Source organism: Chiloscyllium plagiosum, unplaced genomic scaffold (assembly GCF_037043375.1).
Source record: "Chiloscyllium plagiosum isolate Xiang-an unplaced genomic scaffold, Cpla_swu_hap1 HiC_scaffold_2, whole genome shotgun sequence".
Taxonomy (NCBI): domain Eukaryota; kingdom Metazoa; phylum Chordata; class Chondrichthyes; order Orectolobiformes; family Hemiscylliidae; genus Chiloscyllium; species Chiloscyllium plagiosum.
In genome coordinates, this window is record NW_028270140.1 from 86,395,166 (window position 1) to 86,412,083 (window position 16,918).

Here is a 16,918-nt window from a genome sequence, read left to right on the forward strand (position 1 = left end):
ATTGGCCATGCTAAATTGCCCATAGTGTTAGGTAAGGGGTAAATGTAGGGGTATGGGTGGGTTGCGCTTCGGCGGGTCGGTGTGGACTTGTTGGGCCAAAGGGCCTATTTCCACACTGTAATCTAATCAGAAAAAGGAGGAAGCAATGTCAGGTATAGACAAGATAGAGCAAATGAATTCTTAGAAGAGTATAAAAGCAGTAGGAGTACACTTAAGAGAGAAATCAGGAGGGCAAAAAGGGGACATGAGATAGCTTTGGCAAATAGAATTAAGGAGAATCCAAAGCGTTTTTACAAATACATTAAGGACAAACGGGTAACTGGGGAGAGAATAGGGCCACTCAAAGAACAGCAAAGCAGCCTTTGGTGTGAAGCCGCAGCAGCTGGGGAAGATACTAAAAGAGTATTTTGCATCAATGTTTACTGTGGAAAAGGCCATGGAAGATAGAGAATGTAGAGAAATAGATGGTGACATCTTGAAAAATGTCCATATTTCAGAGGAGGACATGCTGGATGTCTTGAAATGGGTAAAGGTGGATAAATCCCCAGGTCCTGATCAGGTGTACCCAAGAAATCTATGGGAAGCCAGAGAACTGATTGCTGGGCCTCTTGCTGAGATATTTATATCATCGATAGTCACGGTGAGGTGCCGGAAGACTGGAGGTTGGTAAACGTGGTGCAACTGTTTAAGAAGGGTGGTAAGGACAAGCCAGGAAACTATAGACCAGTGAGCCCAACGTCGGTGGTGGGCAAATTGTTGGAGGGAATCCTGAGGGTCAGGATGTACGTGTATTTGAAAAAGCAAAGACTGTTTTAGGGATAGTCAACATGGTTTAGTGCATGGAAAATCATGTCTCACAAACTTGATTGTTACTTTTTCAAGAAACTCAATCAAACAGAACTGATGAGGGCAGAGCAGCGGACATGCTCTATATGAACATTCGACAAGGTTGCCCATGGGAGACTGATTAGCAAGGTAAAATCACATGGAATACTAGAGTCATAGAGATGTACAGCATGGAAACAGACCTTTCAGTCCATCCCGTCCATGCCGACCAGCTATCCCAACCCAATCTAGTCCCACCTGTCAGCACCCAGCCCATATCCCTCCAAACCTTTCCTATTCATATACCCATCCAAATGCCTCTTAAATGTTGTAATTGTACCAGCCTCCACCACATCCTCTGGCAGCTCATTCCATACACATACCACCCTGTGCATGAAAAAGTTACCCCTTAGGTCTCTTTTATATCTTTCCCCTCTCACCCTAAACCTATGCCCTCTAGTTCTGGACTCCCCGACCCCAGGGAAAAGACTTTATCTATTTATCCTATCCATGCCCCTCATAATTTTGTAAACCTCTATAAGGTCACCCCTCAGCCTCCGACACTCCAGGGAAAACAGCCCCAGCCTGTTCAGCCTCTCCCTGTAGGTCAGATCCTCCAACTCTGGCAACATCCTTGTAAATCTTTTCTGAACCCTTTCAAGTGTCACAACATCTTTCCGATAGGAAGGAGACCAGAATTGCACGCAATATTCCAATAGTGGCCTAACCAATGTCCTGTACAGACACAACATGACCTCCCAACTCCTGTACTCAATACTCTGACCAAGAAAGGAAAGCATATCAAACACCTTCTTCACTATCCTATTTACCTGCGACTCCACTTTCAGGGAGCTATGAACCTGCACTCCAAGGTCTCTTTGTTCAGCAACACTCCCTAGGACCTTACCATTAAGTGTGTAAGTCCTGCTAAGATTTGCTTTCCCAAAATGCAACACCTCGCATTGATCGGAATTAAACTCCATCTGCCACTTCTCAGCCCATTGGCCCATCTGATCCAGATCCTGTTGTAATCTGAGGTAACCCTCTTCGCTGTCCACTACACCTCCAATTTTGGTGTCATCTGCAAACTTACTAACTGTACCTTTTATGCTCACATCCAAATCATTTATGTAAATGACAAAATGTACAGGGCCCAGCACCGATCCTTGTGGCACTCCACTGATCACAGGCCTCCAATCTGAAAAACAACCCTCCACCACCACCCGGTCTTCTACCTTTGAATCAGTTCTGTATCCAAATGGCTAGTTCTCTCTGTATTCCATGAGATCTAACCTTGCTAATCAGTCTCCCATAGGGAACCTTGTCGAACGCCTTACTGAAGTCCATATAGATCACATCTACTGCTCTGCCCTCATCAATCTTCTTTGTTACTTCTTCAAAAAACTCCATCAAGTTTGAGAGACATGTTTTCCCATGCACAAAGCCATGCTGACTATCCCAAATCAGTCCTTGCCTTTCTAAATCCATGTACATCCTGTCCCTCAGGATTCCCTCCAACAACTTGCCCACCACTGAGGTCAGGTTCACCGGTCTGTAGTTCCCTGGCTTGTCTTTACCGCCCTTCTTAAACAGTGGCACCACGTTTGCCAACCTCCAGTCTTCCAGCACCTCACCTGTGACTATCGATGATACACATCTCAGCAAGAGGCCAAGCAATCACTTTTCTAGCTTCCCACAGAGTTCTTGGGTATGCCTGATCAGGACCTGGGGATTTATCCACTTTTAACCTTTTCAAGACATCCAGCACTTCCTCCTCTGTAATCTGGACATTTTGCAAGATGTCACCATCTATTTCCCTGCAGTCTATATCTTTCATAACCTTTTCCACAGTAAATACTGATGCAAAATATTCATTTAGTATCTCCCCATTTTCTGTGGCTCCACACAAAGGACGCCTTGCTGATCTTTGAGGGGCCCTCTTCTCTCTTTAGTTACCCTTTTGTCCTTAATATATTTGTAAAAACCCTTTGGATTCTCCTTAATTCTATTTGCCAAAGCTATCTCATGTCCCCGTTTTGCTCTCCTGATTTCCCTCTTAAGTATACTCCTACTTCCTTTATACTCTAAGGATTCACTCGATCTATCCTGTCTATACCTGACATGTGCTTCCTTCTTTTTCTTAACCAAACCCTCAATTTCTTTAGTCATCCAGCATTCCCTAGACCTACCAGCCTTCCCTTTGACCCGCACAGGAATATGCTTTCGCTGGATTCATGTTATTTCATTTCTGAAGACTTCCCATTTTCCAGCCGTCCCTTTACCTGCGAACATCTGCCTCCAATCAGCTTTCGAAAGTTCTTGCCTAATACCGTCAAAATTTTCCTTTCTCCAAATTAGAACTTCCACTTTTAGATCTGGTCTATCCTTTTCCATCACTATTTTAAAATGAATAGAATTATGGTCTAGCCATTTGGCTCAAAGGTAGAAGACAGAGGATGGTGGTAGTGGAGGTTGTTTTTCAGACTGGAGGCTTGTGATCAGTGGAGTTACACAAGGATTGGTGCTGGATCCACTACTTTTCGTCATTTACATAAATGATTTGGATGCGAGCATAAGAGGTACAGTTAGTAAGTTTACAGATGACACCAAAATTGGAGGTAAACTGGGCAGGGTAGAAGGTTACCTCAGATTGCAGTAGCATCTTGATGAGATGGGCCAATGGGCTGAGAAGTGGCAGATATAGTTTAATTTAGATAATGCGAGGTGCTACATTTTGGGAAAGCAAATCTTAGCAGGACTCATGCACTTAAAACGCTAGGTCTTGGGGAGTGTTGGAGTGCAGGTTCATATCTCCTTGAAAGTTGAGTCACAGGCAGATAGGATAGTGAAGGTGGCATTTTGTATGGTTTCGTTTATTGGTCAGAGTATTGAGTACAGGAGTTGGGAGGTCATGTTGCAGCTGCACAGGACATTGGTTAGGCCACTGTTGGAATATTGCATGCAATTCTTGTCTCCTTCCTATCGGAAAGATGTTGCGAAACTTGAAAGGGTTCAGAAAAGATTTACAAGGATGTTGCCAGAGTTGGAGGATCTGAGCTATAGGGAGCGGTTGAATAGGCTGGGGCTGTTTTCCTTGGAGCGTTAGAGGCGGAGGGGTGGCCTTATAGAGGTTTATAAAATCATGAGGGGCATGAATAGGATAAATAGACAAAGACAAAATGTTCAACATCATTCGTGTCTCCTCAGATACTGAAATTGTCTATTCAAATACAATAAGATCTGGACAATATCCAGGCTTGGGCTGACAACTGCCAAGTAATATTTGCACCATGCAAATGCTAGGCTATGACCATCACTACAAGGAGAATCCAACTGATGCTTCTTGGCATTTAGTGGTGTTGCCGTCACTAAATTCCATCCCTGTTATCAGCATCCTGGAGTTACCATTGACCAGAAACTTAACTGGGCTTACCCAGATAAATACAGTGGCTATAAGAGCAGGTCAGGGGCGAGGAATACTGCAGCAAGTGACTTTATCTCCTTACTCCTCAAAGCCATCTACAAGGCACAAGTCAGGAGTGTTATGCATTACTCCCAACTTGCCTGGATGAGTGCAGCTCCAACAACACTCAAGCAGCTTGATGCCATCCAGGACAAAGCAGTATGCTTGACTGGCACTACACCCACAAACATCAACTCCCTCCGCAATCAACCTGCAGTAGCAGCAGCGTGTACAAGATGCACTGCAGAAATTCACCAAAGATATTCAGACAGCATCTCCCAAGTCCATGATCACTGCCATCTTGAAGGACAAGGGCAACAGATACAAATCAACATCACCACCTGCAAGTTCTCCTCCAAGCCACTCATCATCCTAACTTGGAAACACTCATCATCCTAACTGTTCCTTCACGGTTGCTGGGTGAAAATCCAGGAATTCCCTCTCTCAGGGCATTGTGGGTCAACTTAACAAAAGGACTGCGGTGTTTCAAGACAGCTGCTCACCACCACCTTCTCAAGGGCAATAAATGTTGGCCACCAAGTGAAATCCACATCCCATGAATGAAGTAAACAATTTCTGCAGTGGTTCTCTATTAATACTCTACATACTTACTGCGCAAGTGAATAACTGCATATTTTCCCACATTACACTCTATCCGTTAAATTTTTGCCCACTTGATCTTTCTGCAAAATCCTTGTCTTCTTCACAACATACTTTTCCAATCTGTGCATCATATTTCAATTTAGCTATCATGCCTAATTCCCCTCAGCTCAGTGATGCAAATTATAAAATAGTGGAGACCCAACACAGGCCTCTGCAAGACTCCAATTATCATTCATTGCCAAAGACCACTTACGTATCATCTTAGAATATTGGCTGGTTTGCAAAAAACAAAGTCGATTAACCTGTCACCCCGACACCATGAAATACATCTACGTCTGACATGGTATTTTATCACGTCTTCTAGAAATCCAAGTACATCTAACAGCTCTCCTTTAGCATAGTACATATTTCATCTTCAAAGAACGCCAACGAATTGGTAAAATTAGATTTCCTCATCATGAAGCTATGTTGACTCTGACGAATTAGTTTCAGATTTTCAAAGTGTGCAGGTATAACATCTTATTCATTTATTGAACACCTGCACCCGTCAGTAGATGTCAAGCTAACTGGCCTAGTTTCTGGAAATCACAGCAGGGTCAGGGAGCATTCATGGAGAGAGCAAGCTAATGTTTTGAGTCCAGATTCAGAAAGCAAAGACTACACAAGGGATGGAATAATAGGGGGATAATTCAGTGGATGTGCCCAAAGGCAAGACCAATGACAGTGTTCAGGGAAGGACCAGAGGGGGTAGGCCCCATGGGTAGCACCAGTGATGCTTTCTCACCTGTTGCTGGATTAATACTAGCTGCGATGTGAAAGTGACAGAGTGAATTCGCATGTAGAGGTGAATTCCTATGGACTTCATGTGCATCCTGCTGGTGGGGTAAATATCCACTGTGTGCAACAAGACCAGATGATCGCCTCCTCCCTATACGAAAGGATCTGAAATTCAACTGAAAAACAAACAAAAAAAAAAATTTACAGAGCAAAATTTTTGAACAAAAGCATTTTTTGTTTGGCATTAAGAAGGTGATTAGAATATTTTCCCTCCCTTCAAAGAAAAATGCTGAGAATTCATTGTAAACTTTCGCACACCTCTCAGGCATTCTATACCTTTTCCCGATTGGAGATGTTCCTCTTCAGGTTGTTGGTTGTCCAGACAGATTCAGACCACTGAGTGTGGCCGTCTCCAGAAATCAAAGTATCACTTGGAAGTAAAGTCTCTGCCCATAACCGACAAACATTGTCCTTGCAGCAGGTCAACAGAACATTACATGCGAGACCCCTGCATTGAAGGAAAAGTTATGAACCCAAATTAGATCAATGACTGAGATTATCTGACAAACTTTTAAAGAGGTCATAAACTACGAATGAAAACATTGCAAATTCTATGACGTTGAGATCAATGTTTACCAATGTTCTGGCCACTAACAATATACTACGTTTATGTGGCTAATATCAATCCAGATGCAATCAATTTTGTTTTGAGTAGAAAACAATAAATAGATATCATTCAGCATCAATAATAAGAGCTCATTTACACAACATATGCTTCTATGTTTAGGGAATTTTGTGCTTTCAGCTCGATGCTCAGATGAAAAGCTGCATGAAAATGTGCTGCAAGTTATAAATTCATGCCTGAATATCAATGTTGGATTAAATGAAAAGTAGGTGAACTCTCTCACTGAATGGTGTACAGGTTCTTTAACTAAAATACATACAAAATTCAAGTATGTTAAACAATATGCCAGGGAACAATACTTAATACAGTTGCAGAGTTCCCTGCATTACCTGACTAAGCATTAGACAGGGTGTCAATGCTATACAATGTTCTGTAACTGTTTCAATATCCCCAACAGACATAAATAACAAGGGAGTTGCTTGGTAGAGAACTTGAATATTGCTGAAAAGCAGCAGGTTATTAAGCTTTTGGCTTCTCATTCATCAGGACAAATATAGACATGCAAATTTCTAACAATCACAAGAACTTCACACTACCCTGTATAAGAAAAAACGGTACTGTCTGCGATACAAGTAGAATTTGATTGATTGCTAAGGTATTACCATGGAGAAAGCAGAAACTGCAGACTCCTTAGTAATTCAATAAAGGCACAAGGGCCACCCAGTCATATAACATGATCTAACAGCAGACATTTTGTTTTGGGCTTTGTAAGCACTGACTGGTTCAGTACAGTTCATACTCTATTATAAATTGCCCGGGAATGTGTCTGATTTGATCAGCCAGTTGTTGGGAATATGGCCTAAGTACCTGGTATTAAATGGACGATAAATTGTGCCGCAGACATTTTATTTTGAACTGATGAATGGAAATTACCACTTCATTCATCACTGCGTAATAGTAGCTTGAAAAAGCTGGGTTAGCAGTTTATCAAAAATTTGTACATGAATTTCAGTGTTGATACTATGCTAGTCATATCCACTCCATTAGCCGATTATAGCATGCCTCTTCAATTGCTCATAATAAGCAGAGTACAAAACACATAACCAGTTCATCCTTGCAAACCCACAAAACATCTATTAGATTTTGTTCAGTAAGTGCTACCCAATGCGGAGTGCAAAAAAGATACATGAAGAAAATTTCAGAAAATCAGTTAAGCTTCTCAAGTGCCCACTTATACTCACTAAAATCGACATACATTCATATGCAGGGACCAATGTACTGCAAACAAAAGGAATGCATTCTTGCCTTCCATTTTTTTTTTAATTAACTGGAAGCATGGAGAGCCTATGCTATCTCATGTTTTCTCAATGGCAATTTCTCTGCCACAATTAGAATCCTACAACCACACAGTACAGAAGAAGCCTTTGCCCATCAAATCTATACTACTAAAAAATGCACTATTTATATTATCCCACAGTCTTGAATTTTATGACATTTCAAGTGCTCATCCAAGTACTTTTAAATGCTTGAGGTTTCTCACCTCAACTACCCTCCAGGCAGGACATTCCAGAACCCCTTTACCCTGTTTTAAAAAATACCTTTGCTCAAATCTCCTCTGAACCGCTGCCTTTCGGGTTATAATCTCTTGTTCCTGACCCTTCAACTAAAGGGAACTAGCTGCTTTCTATCTGCCATATTCATACCCTTCATAACCTCATACACCTCTATCAGGTCGCCCCACAAATTTCTCTGGTTCAAAGAAAACAACCCAAGCTTATCCAGCCTCTCTTAGCCGATATCCTGATTGATCTCTCTGCCCCCACTTCAGTGCAATCACATTCTTCCTTCGGTAGCTACAGCTGCGCATACTAATCCAGCTGTGGCCTAACTAAATTTGTGCGTAACTCTAGCATGGCGCCCCTGCTTTTATAATCTATACCTCAACTGATAAAGGCAAACATCCCATAATTCTCCTAAAATTGCTCTATAGCCAGCGCCCTTTTCTCCTTCAGTTAGATTCTTGTGTTTTGGAAATCTAGTCAATTTTCATCTGCCCTGATGCAAGACAAACAAAACATTTCTGTAAAGTGACTTTTACATTGCTGGAGAGTGTGGAAAGTAAAGTGGTACAATTTAAAGCCACACCAAGAAAAAAAAACACTGCAATGTCATGTCATCTCCAGAGTTTAGAAAAAGGGAGTTAAATGGGAAAAGGCACTGGTGTGTTAAATATAAACAATTACACAGAAAAGATAAAACTTAATATTAAACAAAATTAAACCCCAAAGAACTGTGGATGCTAGAAATCAAACAAAACCAAAATTTGCTAGCAAAACATTCAGCAGGTCTGGCATCATCTGTGGAGAGAAACGGTTCGAAGTTCTGAAGGGTCACCTAACCCAAAACATTAACGCTGCTTTCTTTCTACAGATGCTGCCAGACTGCTGAGTTTTTCCAGCAATGAGTCATTTTGTTTTCAGCTCAATATTACATTCATATTAAAAAACAGAATGGTACAACAAAATAAGCTGACAAATAAAAAAAACATTTTGACAGAACTTCCTTTTTGAGTAATTTGTGAAGCACCGGTCTCAAACTGATATTTCAGGGTGAACTTGATCATTGTGATTGCTAAACATTTTTTACCTGTTAATATCAACGCTAATCAGACCATAACTACTGCAAGTATTATCAACACGTACTAACCTTGGCATGTACTTGCTGGTTTTCCGCCAAGAAAATCCAGTAACAGCCCTAGGATGGGCTAAGTATACAAAAGAAAAATCAATATCTCCTTCTTTCTTATCCACTGGTATGACTGGTGCCATCACTGCTGTCTGCCAGCTGCTGGAATTATACCACACTTTCACAAGACAGTCATCCTGGGAGGATAGGATAGGAGACAGAATTTAACATATTTTGAACATTTGAGCTAAAGTATGTTTTTCATCCAACATTACTACAAAGTATACTTACCCAAATGGAGTAAAGATATTTTGCAACTTCTACACCACATTTCTAGATTTAATCACGAAGTATAATTACTGAAAAAAAACTGTCACAAATGTAATAGTCATTCCCTTCTATTCCCATTGAGAATGTAGTTAGTGACTTGCAAAGCATGTAAGAGACAGTATGGAAACTTTTTGTGCACCAAATAGTTAATGGACTCCTTGCTATTCAGATTATGTTTATATCAATCAATCAGTGAACAGCAAGACTGTCAAGGCGCTTCTTTTGTAACAAATCATTGAAACTACAATGATTGGCATTTAAACAGCATTTCCAGAGCTAGATTTTCACAGGAAAATAGTGGGAACTTGTGTTGGAACAACTCCCCAATGCATTCACACACTGGGAAAAATTCCCAGAATGATCAGGGAAATGGATTGAGCACCAAGTCTAGAGATGTTGAGAACAACATGATCCAATTCATGGCCAATGTTGTGCCAGTAATCTACTGACATCACATAGCAGGATCCTGCTATGTGGTCAGGCCACCTAGTGTCAGAGGTTGAATGGCCCAGTGACTGCGAGACAGTGATGAAAGGCTAAAACTGTTAACAAACAGACTTAAGGGAGGATTTCACTTTTCTCCCTATGTCACTGCAGTCTTTAGCAATCTTCAATACAATCCTTTCATGTTGGTCAACAAGTCAAAATCACAGGTGTGTTTCAGTAACATCTATCTTTCTTGATGGAGCCACCATTCCTCTTAGTCTCCAGCTTTGAGAGATTGCCTACCATCTTTAATTAAAGAAAGATTTTACTTATTGCTCGCAAGTAGAAGGTTAGAGGACTCACTTGGCCCCAATACCAGGGTCTTGGAATCCACAGGACAATTCAGCCCTTACATCAGGTAAAATATACCAAGATCCAAGAGTTGAACAAAAACGTATGCGGGACTACAGAAAGTTACCACAAACTTAAATGGGTTAAAAGGGACTTAAAAGGAGGGATGAGAAGTAATGAGGAGAAAGTTCAAAGTAAAAGCCCTACACAGATTCTACAGGTGTTCTAAAAACATTCAGCATGGGACAGTCGGAAGCATGCACAAAGAGTCAAAGGGACAGAGGTCTGGGACATTATAGACGTGAAAGTTAGAGATAAGGAGAGACTTGATCTTGAAAACTTTTAAGAAAGAAAGTCTCAAGTTTAAATAAGATGTGTCTGTATGTTAACTTTGGTGACAAGCAAGCAAGGCCTGGTAATACATCACAGGAAGAAGAAAAAGATCATTTGAAAGTTTAGCCTGATTAGATATTAAAGAAAGACTGGTCAAATGAGCAATTAAATAGATTAGAGATGACTTAGGCACTAATAAATGTTTCAGCAACTAGTAGATTCAGGTACAATCAGTTAAGGTCACAGACCAAATAATTTCTGTGACATAGAAGCTACATGGTCTTAAGTTCAGCTTGGCATTAATGGGGATGCTTGAAACCATCTGATTCAACCCACAGCTAGCAGGAGGGATGGAATCAATGGCAAGGCTACAGTAAGACAGACCGGCCTGAAGAGAAGTTTCAACATTCTCATTGTTTTAACTGGAGCAGATTGCAAGTAACATGATACAATCGACAGTAAAAATTTTTAGTAAAGTATATGAGACTGGAGAAAATGAATACTCAAAAGTAAAAGAACAGTATCCAATACTGATTAAAATACACAGTGAGACACCAACATGCAATATTAAGTGACATGGTGGAAATCTAGTGGAAAGCAGGGCTGACAAGGATGTTCTTAACTGACTAAACAACCAACTGTTTCATGGCGGTGGTATAGGTTGCTCTTCAGTACCGCCAGATCAAATTTTAAGACAGAGCTGTAAGAAACAGTTTGGCTTGAAATTCACATTTAAATTATTTTTCTTCCTTCCACATGGTTAAATATCAACTTCATTTTTTTCTACCTATCACTATGCCTCTTAAGCCAGTTTTATTGTTCATTCTGGTCCCTGTAGAATTCTGACAAGAAATCGGTGTCTTGCGGTGGTATTTCACTTGAGATAATGGAAATGGTGGCATATGATTCAAAGGCTGGTGGGATGGCAAGTGAGGACAAGGGGGAATGCTATCATTGTTGGGGGAGGGAAAAGGTTAGGACAGAAGTGAGGAAAATGGGTTGGACATGCTGTTGGGCCGAGTTAATAAGGTTAATTAAATGGAATTGAATCATCGATGCATATTCCGTTATGTGATAATTCCAGGAACTCATTTTCAGTTTGTGCAAGAATTAAGCTTTTAATGGCTGAAATTTACATGTAAAGATGATTAGGTAATGTCCAATTTCTCAATTCAACTACTTCAAGTTTGTGGAAATCTTATTACAGATACTTTACATTATTCAAGATAAAGTCAAACAAACCATTCTCAGAACATAGCAAATATTGTATCAGTGGTCGAAATCTAAGAAAAAAATATGAATACCTTTCCAACTGTTGCAAAAAATTCACCATCTGGAGACACTTTTAATAGATGAATGGGAGATGCAGTTCTGTGGAAATAAATTCAACATTCACACCAATCCAAAAACTAACAGCCAAGTCCAAACCTAAAATGTCAAATCTGTTCATGTGTCTAGGTTAGAGGGGTATGAAATGTTGGGAAAATTAAAAGAAAAAAATTGGAATACATGTAAACAAAAAAACAAAATACAAAGTCAAGCAAAATTACATCATAGCTATAGAGTCATACAGCATGGAAACTGACCCTTCAGTCCAACCAGTCCACCAAACCAAACTAGTCCCAACTGACTCCTCCTGGCCCATATCCCTCCAAATACTTCCAATTCATGTACTTATCCAAATGTCTTTTAAACATTGTGATTGTACCCGCAGCAATCACTTCCTTAGGAAATTCATTCCATACATGAATCACCCTCCATATAAAAAAAATTGCCTCTCACGGCTAATAAACAGCAGTCAGCTTGACCAACAGTGCATTCATAGTTCTCCCTACATATTCTGAACAACAACACAACAACCAAATTAAAACGTGTAAATGAGATCAAACTTGAAGCACTGTACACTGTAAGAATAGTATGATTTTAAAAGGACAGAAAATTGGTGGCATGAGTGGACAGGTGGCAAATATATTCAATGCAGAGAAACAGGAGATGATACACTTTGGTAGGAAGGTCATGGAAAGACTAAACTAAATAAAGGATACAGGAAAGGAGGGATCAGAACGCAGATATATAAATGTCATGGAAGCTGACAAGACAGATTGAGAGTAGCTAAATGAAATATACAGTAGCTGAAACTTTCTAATGGGGCCGACAGCACAAGAATTAAATAGTTATGTTGAATTTGGATAAGACATTAACTTGGCCTCTGTTGGGAGCGCTGCAACTCAAAGCAGTGCACTTTTGGAAGAATATGAAGGCATTGGGGAAAACACACAAAAGATGCATGAGAACTGTTACAGAGATTAGGAACTTCAGTTATGAAGATAGATAAGAGTGTTTCCTTGTAAAAGACACAGTTGGGGATGGAGGTATTCAAAACTTTGTGTGGACAGAGTAGATGGGGGAACTGTTCCCACTCATGAAGGAATCAAGGAGAGGGTATGCATTTAAAGTAATTGGCAAAACTGATAAAAGCATACAAGAGATAATATTCAAACATCACATGATTAAGGTCTCGAATGCATTGCTTCCAAGTGCATTGGTAGCAAGTTCAATCATTGTATTCAAAAGAGAATTAGACTGTGACCAGTGAACGAAAACATGCAGAGTCATGATGAGAAGGCTGGAGAACAGCCTTCAGAAAAATGCTCATTTTGAAAGTCAGTGAAGTCTCAATGGCATGAGTAGCTCCTCTTGCATGGTAATAATTGTACAATCCTTTGGGTGATCAAATAACATTTTAAAACTACATTGGGCATCATGAAGCTTCATGATTACAATATCTAAATATTATTTGCACTACTGAACAAAATGAGTTTTTCATCTTTCATTCCCACTTCTCCTGAAAGTGATGTGCTGTAGTATGAGATCTTTCAGGCGATGACTTTCTAATTTCTTATCCAACTAACAGTTCGCATTTGAGCCTATACAGTAACTTTTTTGATATTAACTCTCAGGATGTGGATGTCGGAGGCCAGCATTTATTGCCCATCCCTAATTGTACCACTGGCAATGGATTCTCCATCATTAAACTCTTCATTCCATATTTTTAAAACAAATTACTGAATTCAAACTCCACCCACTGCCATGGTGGATTTCAAACCTGGATCCCTAGAACATTAGCCACATCACTTGTGAAACAGTTCAACAATAATACCACTAGGCCATCACCTCCCCATAAACTAGCATCATGAAGCACTTCACGCGAGACTAATTCTGTTCCCAGACATTGTGGACAGTTAATTTTTCAGCAAGATAATTATTAAGTTTTATGCTCACTGACATTTCCCCATGCTTGTGAAGGGGTACCGATATCCAGTGTATTACTTTCCCACTATTAGACCAACTGTGATCAGCTAATGGAGCATAAACTGTACCTACCTGATCAACATGCCTCAAAAATAGAGCAGATGGTGGATTCAGTGAGGAAGGACTGACCATGAGGAGGATAATTAAAGCAAGAGACAGCGTAAAAGAAAACAAAGCAAGTAGGAAGTCCAATTGGAGAATTTTACCAAGTAGTCAAGCAATTCACCATGGTTTCAGAAACACCATCGATCCTCCAAGACTTGTCTTCTTAACTTAAAGCAGCAAGTAGAAAAGGAATGGAGCAAGGAATTTAAATGTCTGGACTGCGTGTGAATGGACTCAAATGGATAATGACCTGCTTCTTGGCCATGATATGACTAATGTTAACTGTTCAAGGTAGCTGTTGGATTTTGGTTTCTGATGAATGGTGATCAAAACTTCCATTAAAAGAAGATTTAATTATTAAAATACAGTTACAACACAATTTTATCAAGATTGATTTGGAATATTTTTACTGGTCTGGGGCTGTGTTCATAGTAAATAATTCCTATTACACATTTGCATATATGCAGTTTTAATGTAAACCGTTAGGTTTTGTGGTTTAGTTTGCTTTATAATATAGGACTCTCAGCCTATTCTGATGCATTTTACATTGTATTTGGCATTCAATAAGTTATTGGACAGTGCAAAGAAATAAATGTAACCTGAAAGTTTCAATACATTTGGATAATTATATGTTTTTAGCATTTGTATGGATAACGTGTTTATTGCGTAATTTAACTTGTATGTGTGCAGGCTACAGAATTATTTAGAAATTATGGACAATGAAAACCTATATAGCAAAACTGAATAAAGCATTAGATTATACAAAGTTGTCTTAAAATTCTATCTAATCAGATTGCTCATTTTTTAATACACAACACTGCCAATTTCAATCATTATCTCTAAAGCCTGGTGGAAAGATGGCATCTTTTTATTTTACTTGAATTTTCATTTTGGATTTTGAATTGGGCAAAAGATTGTTTTACAAAACAGATGAGGAAGAAATTGTTCTACTTCTAAAGAACAAGTTAATGAAAATCATTCTCAAGCATGTTACACAATTACTTTGCAAGCAGTGAGGAGACGTGCAAGAATAGACAGTAGAACTTGGGGCATGAGTACTAAGTGAGAGTTAGCAGGCAGCAAGCAGCTGATTAGTTCATGAGATTGCAACCAGTTGTGGATGCCAAGGGTTATCAGCGTGATGAAACTCTCTTCTTAACTGTGCCTGGATAGCTGAACAGCTTGTGGGTGTAAGCAGCCCTTGGAACCTTGGAAGGGAAGGTGTATGTGCACACGTCTGTGTTTTTCTCTCTCCTTCCAGTAAAATACTGCAAGTTAAACACAGTTCTTTTCTCCCACCAGTTGCTCTAAGCTGTTGCTTTTCTTTAATGAGTCAGACTTCATAAACTTTTGAGCTCGTCACTTTGTATTTGAAACAGGGCCTGTGCCCGAAACGTCGAATCTCCTGTTCCCTGGATGCTGCCTAACCTGCTGTGCTGTTCCAGCAATAAAGTTTCAACTTTGATCTCCAGCATCTGCAGACCTCACTTTCTCCTTTGAAACAAAAGGAAACCCTGCATCGATTCCAGAAGAATGGTGCTGTTGAACTGTTTCCACAGTATTTATTTCCATCCATTTATAAAAATTCATTGTTAGAAAGAGATTAAGAGTTTTAAACAGTAAAGTTATATGTTTACAGTTGATAGATTCTAACCACAGGCAAAATTGCAGTTGTAATTAAATACTGAAAACTGGTATAGGCTTCCTCTCAGCCAAAGAATTAGGAACTTTAACTACCTTGATAATTTTTTTTCAATGTTTGACTCTAGGGATAGTGGGGCTTGATTTTCAGTGCACTCTCCATGTGAAGCATAACACTGGTTATGAACACAGAGGGAAGGATTGGAATTGTTGTGATAAATAGGCACAAAACATTAGACTGAGTCAGGAATTGGTTTTGTGGCTGAGTACAAACCTGACCGTATGACACTGTAAACAGCACTATAGTAGATTCTACTGGGTAAATGGACGAAGTATTACAGCCTTGTTAGCTTGTGGGAAAATGCATTTATGTTACACAGTATTGATAGTGTACTAATTAGAATGTAGCTTTACAAATCAAAACAGAGTTGGCATCTGATGCTTGAATATAGGATCAGCTTCAATGTTGCATTTTATTCTTGATCAAATATGAGAACAAGACATTTATTTGAAATTGTTTAATTGTTTCAGTAATTGTTTAATTATTGCATTTTAAATGCAATACAATTAATGCAAATTCCAATAAATCATGCAATGTTTCAAATTTAAATCAAGTATACTTTTAACACATGCAAGGCTCAATTCAACTTCAAAATTTGAATTCAGGTGGCTTACTTATTAGCAAATTTAAAATTATGCTGTGCACAAAAGCAATTATTTTTCTATACATTCTGAAGGATGTCTCTACTTCAGGGATAATATTCCAGCTGAAGTCTGAGTACATAACAATCACCTTGTTGTAGTCAAAAAGTGTGATGCTGGAAAAGCACAGCAGGTCAGGCAGCATCCGAAGAGAGATCTCCAAAGGAGAATCAATGTTTCAGGCATAAGCCTTTATCAGGAGTGTGGGGGTGGACCAAAGGGGGCTGGGGTGGTGGGAAGGTAGGCTGGAAGTCAATAGGTAGATGAAGGAAGGGGGTGGTGATGGCGATAGTTCAGAGTGGAGACTGGAGGGGATGGATGGCAAGGAAGATGGACAGATAGAACAATTCAAGAAAGTGGTGCCAAGTTGGAGGGTTGGATCTGGGATAAGATGGGGGCGGGGTGGGTGGGAATGAGGAAACTGGTGAAATAGACATTGATGCCATGTGATTGGAGGGTCCCAAGGCAGAAGATGAGGTGTTCTTTTTCCAGGTGTCTGGATGGCGAGGATTTGGCCGTGGAAGCGGCCCACGACTTGGATGTTCTTTGCAGAGTGGGAGGGGGAGTTGAAATGGTCAACCACAGGGCAGTGGGTTTGTTTGGTGCGCACAAGCCAGCCCTGGGCCACCATCACCGCCAAACCCAGCCATTCGGACACCTGGAGAAAGAACACCATCTTTTGCCTTGGAACCCCCCAACCACATGGCTTCAATGTCGATTTCACCAGTTTCCTCATCTCC

At 40.0% G+C, this 16,918-nt stretch overlaps 1 protein-coding gene across 3 annotated transcripts in view; it reads right to left on the reverse strand.

Moving 5' to 3' along the window:
- Window positions 1–16,918, reverse strand: part of dmxl1 (Dmx like 1) — a 233,485-nt gene that overhangs the window by 163,306 nt on the left and 53,261 nt on the right. For all 3 annotated transcript variants that reach the window (XM_043711450.2, XM_043711440.2, XM_043711459.2), the window contains exons 6-9: window positions 11,723–11,789; window positions 9,000–9,175; window positions 6,005–6,176; window positions 5,676–5,844 (exon numbers count right to left, since the gene is read on the reverse strand). In XM_043711450.2, coding sequence (XP_043567385.2) covers window positions 5,676–5,844; window positions 6,005–6,176; window positions 9,000–9,175; window positions 11,723–11,789 — 584 coding nt within the window. The remainder of the gene's footprint in view (window positions 1–5,675; window positions 5,845–6,004; window positions 6,177–8,999; window positions 9,176–11,722; window positions 11,790–16,918) is intronic.